The sequence below is a fragment of the Hydractinia symbiolongicarpus genome, chromosome 4 (genome assembly GCF_029227915.1).
Source record: "Hydractinia symbiolongicarpus strain clone_291-10 chromosome 4, HSymV2.1, whole genome shotgun sequence".
In the NCBI taxonomy this organism is placed as follows: domain Eukaryota; kingdom Metazoa; phylum Cnidaria; class Hydrozoa; order Anthoathecata; family Hydractiniidae; genus Hydractinia; species Hydractinia symbiolongicarpus.
The window spans coordinates 7,376,817-7,401,022 of NC_079878.1; the positions used below are offsets into that span (position 1 = coordinate 7,376,817).

Sequence of the window (24,206 nt, forward strand, 5' to 3'; positions counted from 1 at the left end):
TCCACCCAGATCACAAATAATCTCTTATAATAATACAGAGACTGTGTCTGTCCGTAACAGACAAAGTGGATATGTTCATTTTCCTTTGATGTTGCTGAAAAATGCATGTCTCAAATGTTAAATTTTCTGACGTTACGGCGCAACTTTAATAACAATACTTTAACGTCAATACCTTATATTCAATAGATAAAGCCATTACAGTGCACCTAAAACTTAGAGGCCAAATAACTTGGAAACAAGGTGGTGACGTCAATGATTTTTCACAGCGTGGATAACTAGGGACCACCTAAGACCAATTTGGGTAATTTTCAAACCTGAGTCCCCAAATCCGTTTCGGAATGGACGTGTTGATGACAACATCGAAAAACATTCAAACCGCAATATTTTCGTAACCGTTTGTCAAAATTACACGATCCCATACATTTTCTTGATCAGCGTTTCAAGATGTATATGATGATGGCAACGGGCATACAAATTTAAAAATTTTTTTTTTTTGGTTTTGACAGGCCATTGCCGACGTCAGCAAAATTTTTAAACCCTTATATCTTATTAACCGCTCATCGAAAGCACATGGTCATATACATTTTCTTGATCAGCAGTATAAGCTCTACATATTATAGGCAACGAATGAACTAAATTTTGCTAATTTTTTTTTGTATTTGCAATGCTGTCGTCAGCAAAGAGCTTAAAACAGAATATTTTTTATTTTCCTTCTGCCTAAGTGGATTTCTCCACGGGCTTTATCGACTAGTCCATTATAATAAAACAATTATATAGCTTAGTTCTTAAAATATTTATTTTGATCCAACCTGTTTTATGCATTTTAGGAAATGTGTAATTTTAATTTGGACAAATCTAATCAAAAGAGTTTATGGAAGTGCCAGAAGAAAGAGATCGTATCAGTGAACTAAAAAATGAACGAATTGCTTTGCAGAAGAAAACATTTACAAAATGGGTTAATGCTTTTTTAGAAAAAAGTGGCAATGGAATTGAAAATATTTTCAGAGACTTTAATGATGGCAGACTGCTCATCAAATTGCTGGAAAATATATCTGGTGAAAAAATCGGAATTGTATGTAAGTATATCTCAATAAAATTTTTTAAGGTTTTTGAATAGCATCAAATTGTATGTGGCAGGTATTTAAGGTGTGAGTAAGGGAAAAAAAAGTTTTTTTAACAAAGTTTTTTTTTAACTCCTTTTATAAAGTAAGTGAATTTGTTACTGGTGAAATTATTTTTTATAAAATAGAATAGAAATGCAAGTTTTTTCCAAAATCACAATCCTCATCATTAGTCTTCATGCTGAACGTGCTAAAAAGATGAAATATAAGCGTAAATGTTTATGTTTATCGCTTTGGGAATAAACTGTGGTATGAGTATATTTTGTAACAATACCGTAATCACAACCAATGTTGTAAAAAACGATATTGTTGAAATTCTTGTATCGCTTTTTATTTAATGATTCTTTGTTTTTATCCAATCAATTAAAAATCACTTTTCATTTTGTTTATTTTTACTTTACCCGTCTCTCCTTGTGAATATAATATTTTAAGTGCGAATATGAGCAGACACGCTCGTTATATAGAAGTTGTTAAAAACACCCGTAGCGACCATTTAACTATATGAAAGTGATGATATTTTTCAAAAATCTTTAGCTCTTTTTCGCAATGTTCATTTTTTGTGTTAGTACTGCTAGCCTTTTTATCTTCATTTACAAAACTATAAAAGCTACAAGGTGGAGGGTGAGCAGCTTTTAAAGACAGATGTTGTATCTAAAACGATTTTAAATTTAATTCGTGTGTGAACGTAAGTGTGAACAGATATCATTTTCAGCGAATTATGGTTTGTAATTTGAGGAAAAAAAATTATTGGAATATATCTTCAAAACAGAAAATACTTACACTATAATCTTCAAATCGTTTTTAGATCAATGTGTTGTAATTACAAAACAGTGAACATAAATCATGCAAAACTAAAAGTTTTGTAAATAGAGATGCATTAGTAAAGGAGGGGTCATTTTTTTAGCGTCTTTTAGTGTCTTCAATTTTATTTTGTTTCCAATAATTTTTATATCATCTTTAAGCAATTTTATAAACTTTTAGAAAATATTATACAACAATAATACAACTTTCACGTAATTTTAAAGCTGCTTTAAAACATCACACTTTTTCCCTTACTCACACCTTAAAGAATCATAACTGGGCAAAACTTGTAGATACATTAAATATTTATAAAATAATTTTTTACAGCAAGGGGAAATCAGCGAATACACAAACTAGAAAATGTTTCAAGGGTGTTGGAATATCTCACTAAGTCAGTAAGTGAGTTAAATATTTAAACTTAAAGAGAATCCTGCTGTGCATTATTTTTCTCTCTTTAATATTTCATCTTTTTGATTTTAAATCTAAGGGCAATAACTAACAAGGCATTTGTTTGGTATTCTTATACTATTTTACATTTTAATCTTAGATTAAGTTGGAAAGTATTGGTGCAGAAGATGTTGTTGATGGTAAAGAAGAGTTGATCCTTGGTTTGCTTTGGACAATTATATTGCGATTTTCAATTTCTGATGTTAAGGATGAGGTCTGTTCTTTGTATCTATATAATAATACGGAGCTTCTGTCTGTGACTTTTGCGAAGTGGATAAAATTTCTTTGATAAAGTCTATAAAACATCGCCTATAAATTTGTTCTGTAAATTAGCAAACTTTGACGTTAAAGCAATATTGACGTCAAAGGAAAGTATATTAAGATTAGTGAAGCCAATGCATTGCACTTTTAAAATTAAGGCTTAATAACTTGGAAACGGGTGGAAATAACTGACGTCATCTCCTGCGTGGGTAACTAGGGACTACCTGGGACCAAGTTGGGTAAGTTTTCCAAACCTGGGTCACCAAATCCGTTTCGGAATGGACAGGTAAATGACGTCATAAAAAAACCTTTAAACCCTAATATCTCTGCATCCGTTTGTCTCAAGTACACGATCCTATACATTTTCTTGATCAGCGTTTCAAGATCTATACGATGAAGGCAATAGGTACACAAATTTTTTGAAAATAAATTTTTGGGTTTGACAGGCCATTGCTGACGTCAACAAAATTTTTAACACCTTATATCTCCTTAGGCTTTTGTCGAATACATATGATCCTATACATTATTGTGATCAGCGTTTTAACCTTTACATGTTATAGCCAACAAATAAACTAAACTTGGCCAATTTTTTTTGTACCTGCACTGTTGACGCCAGCAAAAAATCTAAAACAACCTATTTTTCCATTGTCCTTCTGCCTAAGTGGATTTCTCCACGGGCTTTATCGACTAGTTATTTATAATATTTGCGTAGTTTTCCCCAGTACTAATTATACTGCAAATAATGGAATGTGTTTTAAATGTTTTTGGATCAAATTAAAAAAGCTTTAACTCTGAAGAAGTGTTATTAAATCATATTTTAAAAGTTCTAGCACTTTCGTCATCATTTTGACTTTTTGAAAGATTTTTGTGTGTACATAGGTGAATATTTATCATAACACATCCGTATTTCATTCCCTGTTGAGAATGAAATACGGATGTGCTATGATAAATATTCACTTATGTATACACATCAGCCGGATAAACTATCTGTGTTCATCACTAACATATTGCCGCACGTAGTGTAGTGGGTTCCAGCTCTGGGGACCGCGGATTGAATCCCGCTCACTGCTTGGTAGTATGTTAGTGATGAACAAAGTAGTTCTTCTTCAATATGATTTTTGTGTGTTTCATCTCTAACCTTCCACAAACTTTTTTTTTCGTGCCATTCAATAATAAAATCTTCTATAAATAATTTTTTTTGTTGGCTCTGTTTCTTTTTCTCTTTTTGTTTCATAATTTTTATGAAAAAAACTGGTAAGTGTTTTGTTTGCTCAAAAAGTCAACTAATTGAAAGTTTCCAACTTATTGAAAACTTTTGCAGAAAGCAATTGGTTGACAATCAGGCCATTTGTAAAAACAACCAATCAAAATCAATTAATCGGCTGGTGTATTACCCTCTTTAAAAAATTAAATAATTTATATGGTTATGTGCGTTGTTGTACCTTACCCGATAATGTTTTTGTTTTACAAATCACAGTGCAATATTTCTTTTGTAGTCAGCAGATGCACGTTCTGTGAAGGATGCATTGTTAATGTGGTGTCAAAGGCAAACTAAAGGGTTTGTATGCTTTCAATTCTTTTTTTAGTTTTAATAATATCTGAATGTCATTTTTTGTTTATTATATAGTTACCCTGGTGTCGACATTCGGAATTTTACAACAAGTTGGAAGAATGGTTTGGCATTTAACGCAATTATACATAAACACAGGTTGGTGTTTAATGATTTTAGCCAAATCTGTCTTGTTTTTTATAATTTTTATATTAGACAATAAGAAAATTGTCTTTGATTGATAAAAAGAAAATGCAATTTTTAAATGATTTATTATGAAACTATAATGTAACTTCAATTGCAAAATAATTTTTTTCTGCACAAATGTATATCTTTCCACACAAAGATAACTTGTGTGCTTTTTGATTTCTGTGTGATTAATGCATGTATGGACGATTAAATTATCCAACATTTTTGATGTACTCAACTATAAATTTTAGTTGGTTCTGCATTTAAGTTTTCAAATGAATTTTTTCAATTTTCTTCGGGTTCCTTATGACCCTAAGGACATCGAAACTTTTTTTGTAGGCCTGACTTATTTGATTTCAACAAACTACAAGGGAATCCAAATCTTGTCAGTCTTGCCCATGCCTTTAATGTTGCAAAGGATTCGCTTGGTATTGCGAAGCTATTGGATCCCGAAGGTAAGGAAACCTATGGTTTGTATGCTTTTTAAAAATAATTGTGATACAATGTATTAAATAGTTTTACAAACTTTAAAATTACCTTTATGTGGCAGTTATAAATTAGCCAGCTAAAAATTGATTTCATGTTCATGCTGATAAATACTTGTATATGTATGATCAATAGCAATAATAGCACATTTTCACTCCTTGTTAACCAAAAGCTTAGTGAGTAGGTAAACACCAATGTTTCTTCCTTTTTTATCAGACAGTTGTCTAGCGAAACACATAAAAGTTCCCAAAAAATGGATAATTTGGCATTATAAATTTTTGGTTTCATTGCAAAGCAATATATGCTAAGATAAAACTGTTCATTATTTTTCTTGTTAAAGATGTTGATGTACCGAGACCCGATGAAAAATCCATCATGATGTACGTAGGAACAATGTATCAATATTTTAGTAAGATGAAGCATGAAGAAACTGGGGGAAAAAGATTAAACAAGGTAAAATTTTGGTTGATTTGTACCATACTTCAGCTGGATCATACTTTTTATTTTACTTAAGTGTCTAATTGAACAAATATGAATTTTGCAAATTAATTACCTCAAACTTTTATTTTGTTAAACTATAGAATCTTAGAATTGACAAGTGCTATGCCCTAAAAATAAAAGCCACAGTGTGTAGCGTAAAACTATATTTATCTAAAATAGCAGCACATGAAATGCAGAACAAGGCCAGAGTCACCAAATCTGCATCACCTGTACATTTTGTTGTAAAAAAGGCTTTCATACTAAACATTTTTTGTTTTAAAACAACCTAAAGCTTTTGTGTTAGCTGAGACAATGGTTATTGCATAAAGATTACAACATAAAAAATTATCAAAATAATCACTAATTTCATGCCAGGCAGGTCAGCTCAAAGTTCCAGGTTTCATAAATGCCAATATTTACCAATTCTATTAGACCTTGACCTTCATAGGTTAATTTTTGCCTAAGATATTTTGTGACTCAATTATGATGTAGATCACAACATGTTAGTAAAATGTTTCATTGTAAGTATCAGTGGGAATTCTCTCAGTACGAGTACCATCTTTCTAGCAGAAACAAATTGATTAAAGTTTTGGCCATTTTTTAAAAACAGAGCTTCTTTCTGTTTTTTTGCACTTACCACTTACTATTACTGTTTTTTGTGTTATAATTGTTTAGTCAGTATGTACTGTATATAACTTTAAATATTTTAGGATATTATTTCACTAGTTGTGCAGGTCCAGCAGGTGTACATAATCTTTTTCTTATTTTCAGCTTGTCATTGATCTCATAAACATTGATAAACTGAAGGAAGAATATTTATCATCAATAAAAGATTTAATAGCATGGTGCGTTAAAACAACAGCTATGCTAAAAGCTGCTATATCGAAAATGCCAAGAGAATTACGAAAACAAATGGAGGCCTTCAGAAAATTTCGTGCTGTTGAAAAACAAGAAAGGTAAGTACAGCTATAGTTAACATTAACAGGTATAGGGTGAAATCCCATAAAATCTTAGGATTTAAGGATGTGTTTGGATGGATTAAATTTATTAATTGATTTAAAGGAACATAAACCAGACTATGAACATAAGAAAAGATAAAAGTAAGCAAGTCGAAATAGATTAGAGTTTTTTAGCTTAAAATGAAATAGAAACAAAAGAGAATAATGTAAACAAATCAAAATGTTGTAGGCAAGGCTCAGTCACGAAAAAAGTTTTAATAAAATATTACTTTACTAGTCGATAAAGCCCGTGGAAAAATCCACTGAGGCAGGATAAATATGAAAAATAAGCGTCATTCAAATTTTGATGACGTCAGCAACCCATTCACAAAATAAAAGAACCTTGTTTTCACGTTGCCTCTATTGTGTAGAGCTTAAACTGCTGATCAAGAAAATGTATATGATCATGTGCTATTGACGAACGGTTAAGAAGATATAAAGTTTTAAAAATTTTGCTGTCGTCAGCAATGGCCAGTCAAGACCTTAAAATTTTTTTTCAAAATTTGTATACCTGTTGCCTTCATCGTATAGATCCTGAAACGCTGAGCAAGAAAATGTATAGGATCATGTACTTTTGACAAACGGTTGCAGAGATATTAGGGTTTAAAGGTTTTTTGATGACGTCATCAACCCATCCATTCCGAAACGACTTCGGGGACCCAGGTTTGGTGAAAATAACCCAAATTGGTCCTAGCTGGTCCCTAGTTACCCATGCGGTCAAAAATCATTGACGTCACCACCTCGTTTCCAAGTTATTTGGCCTCAAAGTTTTAGGTGCACTGTAATGGCTTCATTAATTTAATATAGGATATTGACGTTAAAGTAGTGTTATTTTTGTCGCGCCGTAACGTCAGAAAATTTGACATATTAGAGATGCATTTTTCGGCAACATCAAAGGAAAATGAAGAAATTTGCATGTCACAGACACACAGACAGACCCACTTAGCGTATTATTATATAGATCAGTAACATAAAACGAAGTTCTAAAGTTTAATTTTTATTTATCATGCTCTGAATAAAATGTTTAGTTTTATAATCTTGTATTTTCTTTTTTATGTTTTTTTTAGAACCACAGAGCGATTAAATGTCGAAATTCAATTCTTTGACATTCAAACACGACTTGTCAGTAACAAGTATAAACCCTTTGTTCCTCCAAAGGGTTGTATGTTGTCTGATTTAAGTGACGTTTGGAAGCATGTGGAGAAAGCAGAACATGAGAGAGAATTGCGTTTAAAAGACGAACTAATGAGGTAAATGGCAAACCAGTTTTAAATTTATCTTCTACAATTTAATAAGCAGCTTAGAACCTAGGGAAACTGGAAAAAAAATAAAAAGGAATTATAAACCTGGGAAACCTAAACTTCTGGCAAGATATCAAACTAAAAAGAAAAAGTCAAAACTTAATAAAAATTGATGATGGTAGAAATAAGAAATTCATCATTTAGACTGTATAACTAAGCAAGGTAACATGTAAATCTTAAAACAAGTATAGTATAGTATAGTATAGTATAAATGCAGACCTTTTTAGCACTTAAGCAATGTTTTGCAAAATTAAAAGCAAGGAAATGTTTTTCAAATATTTTTCTAATAATAGCAACACATTTGCAGACCATTTCGTAATAGGCGTGCAGATTTTTAAGTGTGTGATTAAGTGATTTCGAAAGCTTTCCCAAATTATTGAAATTACAAAAAAAGCGGAATATGAAGTAATTTTTTTACTATAGTGTTAACCCTATTCGGTCCAGCTTTTGTCGAACATACTCCCCCCCCCTCCTCAATAACTTTTTATAGGGCTGTTCAAATTGAATCAAAACTTGGCACACTTATAGTACGTCATAAAAGGAACAAAATGGCAGCAATAAATTTTTGCTTGCGTCAGCACATTTTCTCTGACGTCATCAGAAGCTTGAAATTTGTTAAAAATGCCACCATCTGCCAAAAATTTAATTACTTTTGTTCCAGAGCGAAATTTTGCATTCTGTTTAAAGTTTCTGAAATCTAAAAAAAAGTTATTTATCATATTTTCCGCTTTTTTACGTGGATCACATAAAAAAGTGCCATAAATCGCTTGAAAATCCGTATTTTTTCCGATTTTCTAGTAAAATCCAGCAAAATCGGGAAATCATGTGTACAAATTATGCACAATGATTCTTTTTAATAAAATAAGAGATTTTTAGGGGTATTTTCGAATAATGGCCAATATCAAAGCCTCTGAAAGGTATGGGACCTAAAAATTTGGCATGCAGGTGTCTAATAGATACTTATTGAAACTCAGTAAGTTTCATAGCTATATAACATAGCAATGAGTTATTAAAGAAAAACCGTTTTTTATTAAAGAAAAACCGCCCCCCCCCTCCCAGACCGAATAGGGTTAAAAGAATACAGCAATATTTATATGTTCTGTTTAGTAGGGTTTCGGTGATTTTGTTTCAAGCTTTTTTATATATAAAAACTAACCACATTATTTTAATCTTTTTATAATCGTCTTTTGGAAAAGTAAAAAAATAACTAAAGTAAAATAATAATAATAATAAAAAACCTATGAAAATATTGGAATATTGTTTTGAGTAATGATTTTTATAATCCATTTTTAACATTGTTAGTGTTGTAATTTTAAAAATCATTATCAATTGCCATTTAACTTTCCATAATTTAATTTACATTCCGCAAGTAGTTATACAAAGTTTAATTAATGACTTCACCTACGCTTTTTTATAAATGGGTTTAAATTCTCATGTGAACTTTAATGAGACTTGCTCTTCCTTTGTTCTTCATGCCAAAGCAATATCCCCTATGCTGTGTACAGGCGTTAAGGATTTTTAATTTTTTGGAAATACCCTAGAAAAAGAAACTTAATTAGAATATGGTCAGTGCATCTAAAGATGCATTGTTTGTGCAATCTTTGAGTTAAAAGAGGGTAAAAGTTATCGCTTTTTGTTTAAGAGAGCTCATTATTCCTTGTAATTTGCATTTTTGAAGTGATCCTTATACCCTTCCATTTCTGCTTATTGTGGAAGAGATTAAAATGTAGAAATGATTTAATTTTTCCATTTAGACAAGAAAGACTTGCGACTGTTTTAAAAACTTTTAATATCAAGGTAAGTATTTTTTATATGAAATCAAACTAATTGTAATTTCATGGAGCAGAGAATAGCATTTAACGTAGCAACTCATTCATGTAACATGCATCCCATTTAAACCCTTTTTTGAAGAAGGAAGTAAGAGTAATCATATTTTACTGGTCAACGCAACTTTAAAGTGTGTGTAGAAAAAAAGTTTAGAGCAATTTTTCAGTTAGAACATGGTTGCACCAAGTTAAAAGAGCAGGCTTCTGCTGGAGAGACATCAGACCAATAAATTAGGCACATAGCACAATGCCAAAATACCAACTCTTATGTGGTAGCTTTTTAAAGCATTTATCATTGACGATAACTGCAGCAGCCCACTCATCTTTTCTTCATTGCCCAAGGTTATTTTATTTAGGATGTAGGGTTAACACATTACTGAAAAACTGCTTTACTTTTTGCTTTTTTACCTACAATCCTTCTTGTTGGACTAAAGAAACCTGCATACCACCCACCCCCCCCCCCCACCCCCCCCCTTGAACAGTGTTGACTTTGGCTGTTCCTTGAATGCTCAAAATTTTACACAAATCAACATTGTGTATGGGGGTAGGGGGGAAGGACAGCTAAATTCCAATAGTTTTGGCCAGTAGGTAGAGCGTTTTATACAGAATTTATTTTACTGGTGAATAAAATTCTTGATGGTCGAACAAGTTGTTATATATATCTTGTTTTTCTTGTTGCATCCTCTAATTGCTTTGTCAACTCTTTAATTAATTTTTAGGCAAGGTTACGTGAGAACTGGTTAAAGGAAATGAATGTAATGCTGGATAATGAAAGCAACATACAGGAGATAGCATCAAAGGATGTTGTTGCAACGTTAAAAAAATACCATGCTATTGAGACTGATATCAAAGCTAGGGTATGAATTTGTGCATAGTGTATTATGTGTGTGGTTAACTTTTGTCATAATAACACGCTATATTTCAAATCAAAGTTTACAAAAAATTTTTATTAGAATTCTGCTGAATTTACAGGAAAATTGCGAATGAGTGAAATGTGAAAAAAGTATTGTAAATAATACCTGTCCTCATGTAAAAAGGGCATATTTGCAAACATTAATTCTGCATTCTTTTTTTGCATTTTTTTTACGCATTAATTTTTTACCTTAACTTAGTGAAAACATTTTTTCTTGTTAGGAATCTCATTTTGTTATTTTGTCTAATTTATTGAATGAATTGCTGGATTCACAATGTCACAATATGAGCTCAATACAAGCCAGGTAATTAATTTTGTTAAATTCTGGCACAGACAATTTTTAATAATCATCTGTAAACAATATGTAAATAAAATTTGTCAACAATCTGTTTACATTTCTGGTTTTGTGTGCTTTTCGTTTTAGAAAAGAAAGGATAGTATCAGATTGGCGCAAACTTTTGCAAAAGGTTTCTGCTCGCAAAAAGACTCTCACAACAATGCAGAAAATAGCTACACAACTTCAAGATATTCAAGACTTAGAAATGGCATTTCAGCATCTAGAGGTGTGCAAGTACAGTCAAAATTAATTTGATTACTATTTTTTATTTTTAAAATATAGAGTATTGTGCATCACAAAACAATAATGTCGATTAAACTTTGTCAAAACTGTATGATATTTATCATCCACATGGTGTATAAGCAGCACAGGCTAGATAATTTGTCTTATGCAATAAGATACCTGACGGCTAGTGTTGCACTCTACTGTAGAATTTCATTATATATGAAATATAAAATATTTTGAAAATGTGATACCTAAATGACCAATAATCACTTCCCATATTTATTTCCTTGTGGATGTAATAAATCTTTTTAAAAACATTTGAGGGAAAATGTATAAAATATTTGATATCTTCATCAAAGCAGGAATCACTGATGCTGATGCTTGAAAATTTACATGTATGGTAATTGAACTATCCAGAATTTACAGATAAGAAAAATACATTCAATTAGGCAAGCATTATTAAACACACACTCACCCAAACAGTGCATAACCTTAATTGCTGATAAACATCAATAGAAGTAAATAATTGTCCATGCTTAAATAAATTTACAAGTTATAGTATCAAAAAATTTATGCACGTTTATTTAAACGTGTGGCTCCTAACTGCTTTTATATTCACCAACTAAAATTCGAACATCACTTTTGTAGTTGAATTTGGTATTATTGAATTTTTGGGATTTATTTTAGTACTAAAAAAAATATCAGAGCAACCCCAGAGGGACCTTTCAAATAAATGCCTGTGTCCGAATAAACACCCAGGGTAAAATAAACCCCAAGGCACTTAATTGGTCATTTACAGGAGCATTGAGAGCACTGTCCAACTGAGGCTGACATTGTTACTTTCTTACAGTCTTTGGATTCTACAAATTATGGAAGCAATTTACTGGAAGTGGAAGAAATAATTCAGGTTCACCATCTTACAGTGTTGCAGCTTCAGAACAAAAAAAATGAACTGGATGAAATAAAAAGGAGAGTTAATGGTTCATTAAAATCTAGCACCACAGTGCAAGAAAAGCAGATCCATCAGAAAGTTAGTGAACTTACCATATTAGCTGAGGTATGTCTGGTTCACATGTTTAGTAACGTTTTTTTAATTTGACTGTTTATAAGTAAACAGAACTTTATTTTACCAGGATTGTTTAAGTATTCCACTAAGTTAAAATAAAAATTATTCTTACAGTATATGTTGAATTTCAACATTTTAATGTTACTATTTTCTACAGATATTGTTCACACAAAAATGAAAAATAGCTAGATGTGGTACAATTGTGTTCAGTGTTCAAGTTTAGATTTACCTTAAATACTTTATATACTATTTAATTTAGACATTATTTCGAAGTGCTGAGAACAGGGAAGAGAAGCTAAACATTCAAAAAAGATTGCTTGACTTTCTACAACAAGTCAATGAAAAGAAAGAGCTGCTTCATGAAAAGATACAACTTGCTTCCCTGAAAGATGTGGGGAATGATCCAGTAGCTCTTTCAAAATACGAAGGAAGGCATCAGGTAATTGTTATAGTTGATGTGTAGTATGGAACAGAATATATTAATAAGCATTCATAAAGAGACTAGTTGTTAGTCCGTGGAAAATTCCAATGAGGTCATCTGTGGTAAATATTTCCTGCGTCGCTATTTCATGCATTTTTGCCCGCCTATTGATATAAAGTAATGATATTTATTTAGACCGAGGTATTTTTATGATTATAGTGGAATTATGATGGGTTTTTTATTATAAACCCCTTGTTTTATTATTTTTCTATGTATGTGCTTAAACATAATGTTATTGTTCAGACGCATATTCAATATACTTCTTATTTCTCAAAAATTTTATTTTTTTACAAAATTATAGTTCATCTTCATTAAATATCATATTAATTTACTCGCTGTCTGTCTGTCTGTCTGTCTGTCTGTCTGTCTGTCTGTCTGTCTGTCTGTCTGTCTGTCTGTCTGTCTGTCTGTCTGTCTGTCTGTCTGTCTGTCTGTCTGTCTGTCTGTCTGTCTGTCTGTCTGTCTGTCTGTCTGTCTGTCTGTCTGTCTGTCTGTCTGTCTGTCTGTCTGTCTGTCTGTCTGTCTGTCTGTCTGTCTGTCTGTCTGTCTGTCTGTGGGAAATTAAAAACTAGGGGTTTTTTAATCAAAAAGATCATTATAATCTATAACTGTCCAAGCGAATTTCCTTAGATCATGTAAACAGGTGGCAAAGATGCACAAGATAGTGATGTGAGAAATAAGTGCGACAGGCAATCCATTGGGGGAGCGATTAGTTACAAATATACACAGTATGTTTACAGTATAACAAATTGATGCAATTCTACCTTGTAAACAGATTTTTTTTTTTTTTAAGTACCATAGATACAATGAAAATTTGTTCATTTATCCTCATTATCAACAAAAATCTCTCACAAAACTGCATAAAACCTCCTTATTTCCCTAAAAATTTTAATTTGTAAAAAAATAGAGCAAGTTCCTATAGAATGTATGAAAACAATTAAATGAAATGCAATGTAATGTTATTTTGATTTTTTGTAGCAACTAATTGCTGAAGTGATGGCATGTGAACAGCATTGCAAAGAGTTGTTTCAAAGGTGGCAATCGATATCCACATTGTCATGTGCTACTACTAATATAGAAGCGAATGTTAAAGAACTGGAAGTTTGTTTAGACACTGCTAAGGAGATGGTTGATAGGAGAAGCCAACAATTATCACAGGCTACTTTATCAATACAGGTGTGCTCTTCAAACACATTTTTAGTAATTTATTGTTTTCGTTTACACTTAACGCTTTGGTAAAGTGTAGAATGATAATGTAAAAAAAACGTTTGCATATGTTAGACACATTTTGAATTCAGGCTTGGTTGATTTTTGAATTATATTGCATAGTATGAGTATCCATGAACTCAAATCCTTTAATTAATTTCCAATTTAAATCACCTCTCATTCATTAGTACTATGCCAATGCTGACTATGCTGAATCGTGGCTAAAAGAGAAACTGGAAGCTATATCATACACCGAAGGATGCAAAGATAAAAATGGGTCACAGGTAGGTTGAATTTTTCCTCCTTGTTTTATAGGGTTTTTTATATTTTTGTGTAAAAACTGATGCATTGTTATGACATGTGTGATAGGTATAGGTAATGTTTTGTTGACATTTTTTTCAGTACATGCTCAAGAGACACATTATGATGGAAAATGAAATTAATGCCTTTCAACAAGAGATCAACATGTTGCAATGCCAGTGTCAAAAGGTTGAGCAATCAGAAACGAACAATGAAAACAAGACAGAGAATAAAGAAAGCAATAAATTTCTTACATTAAATAGCGAAAAGTCAAAGCGAAAACTAACTGCTCATTTTGATAAAGAAAACGTGGCAAACCAACAATTGAAAGTTTTAACTCTTTATAAGAAATTATGCCAGAGCTGTAAAGCTAAATCCGAACTGCTTAACGATTCTATCTCTTTCTATGAATTTAAAGAACTGTACGATGAATATGTTTCAATCTCAAAAGAAGTATTGTCAACGATAAGTGAGGCAAATTTCCAGTTAATGGATGCTCAAGTTGTGGAGAAAAAATTACAAGGCTTTCGTGAGGGGTGGAAGTTAAGTGACAATCTTTTAAAACAGCTCAGAGAGAAATATAATCTTTTAGTGGAAGGTAAACATGCGCAATCAAAATCTCTCTTGGAAATGTTAGAAAAAGCTGGGAATTTTGCAAAAGATATAAATATTGCATTAAACATACTGGAAAAAGACACCGTCAAATTACATGGAGTTAGCACGTTCAAAGGCAAATGTGAAAACCTTATCTTCTGGATTAAAGAAAAACAAAAACAAATGTTGAAACCATCAGACTTGTCAAATGTTTCTATCATTTGTAATGCCTTGAAACAACTAAAAACAACTGAAACAGAATTGAAAGTCATTGCCTCAAAGAAGAATGAACTTGAGAAGGATTATGATACGCTGTTGGATGTTTACAATAATTTGTTACCTGAAACCGCATCTGCATTAAAACATAAAGTTGACAACGCTTTTAATTCGGTGTCTAAAAGTTTAAAGCAAACTTCTGAGACACTGAATAAAGCATATGGTGTACGAGGTCTTGAGTTTGACGCAAGAGATATTATTACCACATGCAGGGAGAAGGAACTTATCTTTGCTTCCAATTTGCATGCTGATACTCTACAGGTAGTAGAAGGTTACATGGAAACTCATGAAAAGGAGAAAGAAAACATTACTGCATTAACAGACAACTTGGTAGACCTAATACAACGTGGCAAGCAGTTAATGAGTAGTGGTATTTCTGATGTTGCAGAGACAGTTAGTGAACTTACAAAACATAATGTTAAAATAAACCAATTGTTTTCTGATCGTTGTGAGTTTTTAAAGCAGCGTAAAAGGTTGTTGCAAATTGAGAAAGATTTGAATATCACAAAAAACAAAATTGTACATTTTAACATTCTCCTGAATCAAATTAATGCTGAAAAAGATAACTTTGCGACAACAGCTATATCCCTTCAGAACAAACACAAAGATTTAATTTTGAAACTAAATGCTGAAACTGAAAGGTTGAAGGTGATATATTCTGATAACAAGAAACTAATTGATATGAATCAAGACCTTGCTAGTAATTTTGGACAGGTCAAAGAACTTTGCATGACTACAACTGAAATATCTAGATCATTGGAGAAGGATTTGGTTGAATTGCAGAATTACCAAAACTTCCAACAAGATAGTAAAGAATTATTAGAATGGGTAGACCAGAAACTAGGTTTGCTTAGTGAACACAATTGCTTGGACAAAAAATCGATCAAACGTAAATTAATAGAACAAGGAAATATGCAATCTGAAATTACAGTGCACAACACAGCAAAGAGGAGGTTAGAAGAAATTGGAAGTTTGTATATTGAAGATTGTCATTTTGCATCAGAAAATATTATAGATTTATTAGATGAGTTAGACACGAAGTGGTTTCAGTTAAAGAATGAAAGTGATGAGAAAACCAAACAATTAACCAATGCTTTGATGGAAAAAAATATTGGAAGCACTTTGCATGAAATTAACACCTGGATGGACAACACATCTAAAAATTTGGCTTCAACGCCTGCTGCAGATGATTTGCGTATTGCAAAAGTACAATTGGTTAAAAACCAAAACATTTTATCAGAGCTTAAAGAAAAAAAGAAAAACTTAAAACTTATCCTAAATGATATAAGTACTCTTCAAAAATTAAGATCCTCAAATGCAGATCAACTTTTCGAAGAAACAGTAAGGTTGCAAAATAAATTGAAAACATTGCGGAAATCTTGTAAAGATTCTGAAAATCAAGCTTGCAGTAATGTTGTTTATCAGCAATTTGTTCTTAAAATTAGAATGGAAAAATTATGGATTGCAGATCAGTTTAATATGTTGGCAACCATAAAGGATCCAGTAAATGTTATTTCAGCAAGAAGCATGTATAAATCTGTAGAAATGTTAAAAAATCAATTATTAAAACATCGCACAATCTATTTGAATGTTCTGAAATCTGGACAAGAATACAGTAATAATGATCCTGTAAATACTGAAAAGATTCTAGAAATGTGTCAATCACTAAAAGCTGAATGGACTAAATTAGAAGGTGAAATGTCAACAAAAAGTTGTCAAGTTTTATCAAACATAGATATTTTTCAATTTCTGAATGATTCGGATGAGTATCTTGAATGGATAGCAACAGAAACAGAACTTGTATCACAAAGAAATTTTGGAAGAGATGTTTCCTCTGCTGAAAGACTGCTGAAAAGGCATGACATTCTTATAGCAGACATTCAGAATTATAAAAGGAACATTAAGCGTTTTTTCCAAACTTCACGTGGACTAAATCAAACGGAGTCTGTCATACAACAGTCTAAATTGATTAAAAGCAAATTTAATACCCTGCAAAATATAGCAGATGCTCGTAAAAAGCATCTTGAAGATTCATATAGTTTGTTTCAGCTGTACTACGAGGCTGAAAATTTAAAACAACTTATAGTTGATATTAACCAAAATGTTTTGAGTGATGAATACGGCGAAAATTTTGAACAAGTCACACGTTTGCTTGAAGTATTTAACCAGTCATGTGTTGCCCATACAACAGGACAGGAAATGCTTCGAAATGTTATTCAACTTGGTAATACCCTGATTGAAGGGGGTCATTCTCATCATGCTGCGATTGAAAATTTGACCAAAAAAATTAAATCAATGTGGAAACATTTAGATAGCAAAATCAAGCAGCGAAAAAAGAAACTCCAAAAGGCTGAGCGTTTTCACGGATTTAACTTCAAGGTGTCAAACCTTGCGGTAAGATTAAACGAACAGCTGCAGCAGCTATTGTACATGCAGGAATGTGTTGTTGGAAATACAGATACCTCTAACCTTAAGGATAACTTACATAAAGTTGATCTCTTATCTCAAAATGAGACCGTCTTTACTGAAGAAGTCACAAAACTTAATTTAGTATGTTCGGACTTACAGGAGGAGTATCCTGGTGCGACTTCTCAGAAGCTTTCGGAGCATGTAGAATCATTAAAAAATCTGTTAAAAAAGGTCATCAATACATCAGCCGGCATTAAGAAGTATCTTCTCCAGAAAATGGATAAAGTTTATTTTACCAATGAATTAAAAGATTTAAACAATTGGTGGCAATCCCTTGAGCAAAAAGTAAATGCAAATCTTGAGAATGCGACTGATTTTGATAGTACAAATGACAGTATGTCAGAATTGGTGAGTTTGACCAATGAACTTGCCATTAAGAAGCGAAAGTGCACTGAGCTTGATGGGATGTTGGTAGAGTTAAAAATTAATTCTAAAACGGTGAAGCAAGTAAGTTGATGTTAATTGTAGTACGTTTGGACTCTTTAGTGCGCTGCTTGATATTTTTACTTTTCAACATACTTTTATTTTAAGCTTCAAGAGCAATTTGAGTTGTTGAGCAAAAACCTCAAAGGTGAAGAAGCATTACTTGAGGATGTTCAAAACATAATCAAGACCAGGCAGAAATATTTTTTATTTGTAAAACAAGTCAAAAACTTGAGAAGATCATTAACGACATTACAAGTAAGTGAATTGTGTAAGTGGTGTATTAATGTTTTTGGTGTGACAAAAAACACTAAAAATTAATTAAAATTTATGGAACTTAACCATTTCTACCAAATTTGTTTCTTGGCATACTCTCCTATGTATCCATTATACTGTACAACATTTTCTATAAGCACATCCTTTTAGTCATACTGAGCTAGAGAAATCCCTAAAAATTTAGCATCAGTTAACCATAAAATTACTCTGAAATTTCTTCTAAATTTGAGCATTTTTAAGCCTAGAGTGCAAAAAAAAACACCTCTTGAAAAATGAAAATAAAGACACATTATCATCATCATCATTCTCGGCTTAACGTCCGTTTTCCATGCTAGCAGGGGTTAAATGGGGGTATATTAATGACCCTCTTCCAATCTGATCTAGACTGTGTTAGATCTAAACTCAACTTTCTCTGTATCAAGTCTGTCCTTATAACCTTCTGCCAAGTCTTTCTCGGTCTGCCTCTGGGCTTTGCCCCAGGAACTATCAAGTCTCTACACTGTCTTACCCAATTATCCTCCTCCATTCTTTCCAAGTGCCCCAGCCAATTGAATCTTCTTATCTGGATAACATCTTTAATTCTACGGATACTTAGCCTGTTTCTTAGATCACCTGAACTCTTTCTGTGTCTTAGGCTGGCATTACACATACACCTAACCATTCTCATATGATTTCTTTCTAAACAGTCAAGATCTTCCTGTTTCACTGCCCATGTCTCACTACCGTACAACATAACACTTCTTACACAGGCCTCATACAACCTACCTTTTACCTCAATTAATAAGACTCTGCTAGTCAACAAAGAAAGTAACTCTCTGAACTTTTTCCAAGCAGAACCTATCCTGCAAGTAACACTTCTTCCAACACCCCTTTACCGCCCAAACAATACATAACGTTTTAAGGTGTTCGAAAATTTTAATGCCAAACATGTTTCAACCCAATCTGAACGTTGTTTAGCATTTTTTTAAAGCTGAAAAAGAGTTCTTATAAGCATACTAAAAAAATAATCTGACACTACTATTATTTTCTACATTTTTTGAATCCATACAGGAACGTGTTGAAAAAGCACCAAATGATGCAGAGGACTTCCACTTGTTGTTGATGAAACATTCAGAAAGAAAACGTTTATTCGCCTTAATTCTAAACAAGTACAAGAACTTGCTCGCTTCCAGTGAAAACTTGAAAACTGGTGGAAATGTATTTGTGAAAGAAGTACAAGATCATCTACGCAGTCTTTCAGGGGACATCTCCAGTCTTCAAAGTATATTCGATGACCAAGAAATTGTAATAGAGAAAAAGCAACATTTAAAAAAGTTTGATGAAGATTTCTCTGAGGTAAAATTACTGACAGTTGTGTACGTAAATCCAGAAAATGAATAACAGTCTTCTATTATCTTGCATAATCTGTGTTTTAGATTAAGTCATGGCTAAAGGAGAAGATTGACTTTTTGAAATTGCACAACGTAGAAGAATGTGATGTTGAATTGTCTATGAAAAAGCACAAGACAATGGTTACAGAGATGAATGCTAAAAAACCTTTTATTCTTAATTTCAAAAGCATTGCTCAAGATTTAATAGTGAAATATGGTAAACACCAAAGTGTGGTGAATAAATCAAGCAATGTCTCTAGCGAGTGGGACAATCTTGTCATATTAGCTGGTAAACGCGAAGAAGATTTAAGAGATCGTCTTTTGCTTGTCGAGTTTCAGAAAAGCTGCAATGTGGTACAATCATATCTGAATGAGAAGGTAATGTGCATAAGTTTCTATTATTTTTTGTTGTTGTTGTTGTTGTTGTTGTTGTTGTTGTTGTTGTTGTTGTGAACAGGTTGATGTAAAATATATAAATATACAAGCTGTGGAATTATCCACAGGGTCACTTGTTCTTTATATATCACATTTCAGGTTTCCGTAACACAACTTTTTTTTTGCGCACAAACAGACAGAAGGAATACGGCTATCATTAAGAGACTAGTCGTTAAACTGTGGGATTATCCACAGGGTTAAAGACAGACGTCTTTAAATTACACGCTATTTCGTGTGCCTGTTGCACCACACTGTTCTTGCGGACAGACAGACAGACAAAATATGGTTATTATTATGGAGAAGAAAATTTGTTATCATTTAAGTTTTTTTTATCGTTTGCCATCATCAGGTATTTTTAGGGAAGGAAAAGTTGAAAAATGTATACTGCCAAAAATATGTTAAAGGTCTGCAATAGAATGCAGAAAAAGTGAGAAAAACACGTTATATGCAGTTTGGTTTAAAGGATTCTTTGATTTTGGTTGAATAATCCACTTTAGAGCATGGACATACTGTGTAAATGCTTCATTGGCAATTGTTATTCCTTTGTGACAAGATTATATGTTTCTACGACTAATAAAGATGGAGTTCCTATGTATCAACCGGAAGCACTGAGTGCCGTTGAATGTCTAATGTTCTGTTTAGAAAAACATCATTGAAATTGCTCATGATGGAGAAAATAGTGAAGATAGCTGCAAAACTAACCTGTGCAAGACTGAGCATGCTTTGAGAAATTTAACGTTTGATAGAGGACGAATCGATTTACTGTGCTGTAATGCGAGTGATTTAACAGCGAAATATCCCCATCTCACTGAACGTATTAATCCAAAATTGAGAAAGGTTGTGGATACTTGCACAGTTATATCATCCAAGCTGGAGTCAAAACAGATTGCTCTTCAAAAAGAAACGAACTATCATTCTTTCATGAAGGACAGTAGAAAACTAGAACAACATCTCACTGAAAAGGTATGTTGCTTGAATTTTAATACTTCTGCAGTGGTAACTAAAGAATTGTCATCTTTACTGTAATGTTGACAGCTTCTACAGGCTGGCCACACATCCTGAAGTTGATCAAAATATTTTGTTTCTCCTGGAATCTCCCAAAAAATTTACCTAATTTTATTAGGCCTTATTTTTTACCGGGACCATTTTGTTGAAACGCACATTAAAATTACATGTTTACAGATATGAAACAGCTTACCAAAATAGGCCTTTAATATTATAAAAAAGGCAGTGAACATGTGAAAATTTTACAAAATAATTCTAACCTAGTAAAGTTCAGTTAAAATTGAAATAGTGACTGAAAATGATATGGTTTTCTTCTAGTTCGATGAAATTGAGCCAAAAAATCATTTTTTTTTTAATTTATTTTTTTAATTTAACCATTTCTGTAATTCTAGTAAACTGTTTTTGACAGCAGCATATTAATTTTGACGAAAGTACATATTCAAAAAATATTAAAAGCAATCATAATGATTTAACTAAGTCAGATAGGCTTTAAGTAGTACATTTTCTAGGTTTGAGGCCCAGCGTTTTTTCTTGTACAGAGTAATAGGGGCACTCCCTATTACTCTAGAGATGAAAAGGCACATGGGCCCTTTATATTAACATGCCAGAATATTCATCCTTAAATTTTGTCAAATAGAGTTAACATAATTTGTTAAACTGAATATTAACAAGCATATTTTCCAGCCTCTGGTTACCTCCAGTGTTTGTATCTACTGCAGGTTATCATTCTAAATCGTCCTTAACCTGAATTTCACAAACATTGATATTTTTTTGATCTTATACTCATACTCATAGCTAAGTTGTTAATCCTATAAATTATTTTATACCTAATAACATCTGAACTAATTAATAAATTTTGCATTTATTGGTATACATGTTGCAATACATGTTGTAATACATGGTGAAAAATAATATAAATATAAAATTATTTAATACATGCACATTTTAAAACTTAGAAGTCTGTTTTTGTCCCTAATTGCATTCTTTTCTGTGAAATCTCAAAAATTATTTTTATTCTCCTAATTTTAAAATGTGTGCTCTAGCTATCTGAATCAGTTATTTAAAAGACACAAATGTGTAATTGACTGAATCTTCCTCACCACAACAGAAACGTGATATTGAGTTTGATGGAGCATTGATACAAAAAGATGAATGTCTGTATATCTCTTAAAATGGATAATGTAAAAAAGGGTAGTTAAAAGTTTAGACTTTCATATGCGTATATAAAATGATTGTTTTACCTGCCAATAGGGATTAAACCATGACGTTTAGACAATTTAAAGTCTTCCGTTTCTTATATTTTGATACACAGCCAAATACTACCTGTAAAGTTTCTTAAACTGTTTTTTTGTTTTGCTCAACAGTGAAGTGGCAATATTAATAGCAGTTCTCATGTTGTTTGGTTTGCTTCCCTGTCTTCCCTGTTTGCGAAACAGCTAATCTTGGTCGAAGAAAGACCTAAACTTTGTGGCAAAAATTCTCTTAAAGTAATCCTGCATAACTTCTTTTGAAATACCTTGATGTCTTAGGCCTATGTAAGGCATTAAGTTCAGGTAATTGTCTTCAGTGGTGACCACAATTTTATTGAGCACAGTTTCTTTTGACAAAAGGTTAACATGCATTGCGAGGTGTAACTGCAATTAACTAACAAGGTAGAAAAATGATCCTGTCTCAGGATTTTCATAATTTCAACGAAGAATAAATTGTTGATGTCTCCTAAAACGTTACACCATGTTGTGCTTCTTCTCTGTATCAGCTATGAAATAATTTACATTTATTTGTCTAGTTGCAGCATATTTCAACACATTCATACGCTAACAACCTAAATGACATTCAAGTTCTGTTAAAAGAACAAAATCTTCTCGAAGTTAATTTGAGAGAACTGAAAACATCTTGGGAAAATATAAATCAACTTCGACTTAATATAAGCACAGATAGAGAAAGCGATATTGTGAGTAGAGTTCGATCTGTTGATGAGAAGTTGCTATCTTTAACAGAGAAGATAAAGAAAAGGTATTTATACTCTATTATATTCTATTTCTGCTTAAAGAATGTACTCTAGGTTTTACGACTGGGCTTTAGAATTGTAGCACCTAACAAATTTCGGTTGGTAAAGAAACTTATTCCTTTTGTTTAGCTTTCATGTTTTACCTTTCATACAAAAATGCAGAAGATAGTATAAATTACTTGTGCTATGATTAAGTGATTTTGTCTGCAAATAAAAGTTAAAAATTATTTCTAATGCTGTAAGGCACCCCAAGTGCTTATCTAAAATTTTGATGTGAGCAGTAAATCGAGAGGGGCGGTTATTCAAAAATTCTTATTTTTGTGTTTTTTGGCTTGCCTTTTAAGAATGTATGATAGTTGTATAAAAAAAGCTGAAGATATGTATGTAACAGGTATTCATAACATCTTCTTGAGCGTAAATATTTATGATCTCTACGTCAGGCCTTTCGGGGTTTTAAAAAGTTAAAAGCCCAGGGAAGATTGGGGGCTAAAATAGCACCCCCTCCCTCCTTTAAAATTAACAAAAAAGACATTACCACCAAAACGTGGCACAAGTGTTTGTTAGCACATGGTATTTATACACTCCCGAACCCGAGAACGGGATGAAACGGTAGAACGTAAACATTGAAACAAGAAAACTTGTCTTAAACCTTTAGGAGGCCAAAAATTAATTTATAGAAACATATATGACTTTGGAAGTATTAACAAAAGTATTACAATGAAAAAAAATATTTTGCTTTTTTTCTGACCACCTATTAGCTGATAAATCACCATGACAACCTTTTTTCGGCTTCTTAAGTTATCTAAAAATAGTGAAAAAAAACAGTTATTTTAGACGAACGCATATTGAAAGTGAGTGCTTGATTGAGCGTTATTTTTCACTTATCATTGAAGGTGTATCATTTATGAAGAAATGGTAAACTTTCAACAATAAAAATGAACACTGAACATGCAAACTGAAATAATATTTTTAATATCGAATCGACATTTTCTACCTAGAAAGCAACAACTGGACGCTCAATACCGACTTCACAATTTTTTGTATGATGTGGAAAAGCTTTGCGAGTGGATAGTAACAACAAAACAGAAAATTGCAGACGATTCTACTGTACCCTCAGGCGATCATATTGAGAATGCCTTACAACAAAATGCAGAAATCTGTATTGAATTAAAAATCAAGAAAGCCGATTTTTCGAAATTGAGTGAAGTCGGAAGTGGTTTGATTGCAGACGGACATTTGTCATCTGTTGAAGTGGATTCGCGACTGCATGATATAAAAAATGGATTTACAGAGATAGATTTGCTTTTAAAAGAGAAGGACTTGACATTAAACAAAGCAGCAATTTTACAAGTAAGATAATGTT

General features: G+C 32.2%; 1 protein-coding gene across 1 annotated transcript in view; it reads left to right on the top strand.

Annotated features, from left to right (window-relative positions):
* Nucleotides 1-800: 800 nt before the first annotated feature.
* The window catches only part of LOC130641031 (spectrin beta chain-like), a 33,090-nt gene continuing 9,684 nt past the window's right edge, over nt 801-24,206 (top strand). Inside the window, exons 1-24 of the mRNA XM_057447662.1 lie at nt 801-1,076; nt 2,250-2,317; nt 2,470-2,583; nt 4,127-4,188; nt 4,258-4,338; nt 4,708-4,823; nt 5,195-5,307; nt 6,106-6,290; nt 7,400-7,582; nt 9,388-9,430; nt 10,179-10,316; nt 10,594-10,676; nt 10,797-10,935; nt 11,785-11,991; nt 12,260-12,439; nt 13,460-13,657; nt 13,876-13,971; nt 14,090-17,773; nt 17,858-18,007; nt 19,076-19,360; nt 19,441-19,773; nt 20,473-20,793; nt 22,622-22,848; nt 23,842-24,193. Of these exons, the coding sequence (XP_057303645.1) occupies nt 872-1,076; nt 2,250-2,317; nt 2,470-2,583; nt 4,127-4,188; nt 4,258-4,338; nt 4,708-4,823; nt 5,195-5,307; nt 6,106-6,290; nt 7,400-7,582; nt 9,388-9,430; nt 10,179-10,316; nt 10,594-10,676; nt 10,797-10,935; nt 11,785-11,991; nt 12,260-12,439; nt 13,460-13,657; nt 13,876-13,971; nt 14,090-17,773; nt 17,858-18,007; nt 19,076-19,360; nt 19,441-19,773; nt 20,473-20,793; nt 22,622-22,848; nt 23,842-24,193 (7,563 nt within the window). The 5' untranslated portion in view covers nt 801-871. The remainder of the gene's footprint in view (nt 1,077-2,249; nt 2,318-2,469; nt 2,584-4,126; nt 4,189-4,257; nt 4,339-4,707; nt 4,824-5,194; nt 5,308-6,105; nt 6,291-7,399; nt 7,583-9,387; nt 9,431-10,178; nt 10,317-10,593; nt 10,677-10,796; nt 10,936-11,784; nt 11,992-12,259; nt 12,440-13,459; nt 13,658-13,875; nt 13,972-14,089; nt 17,774-17,857; nt 18,008-19,075; nt 19,361-19,440; nt 19,774-20,472; nt 20,794-22,621; nt 22,849-23,841; nt 24,194-24,206) is intronic.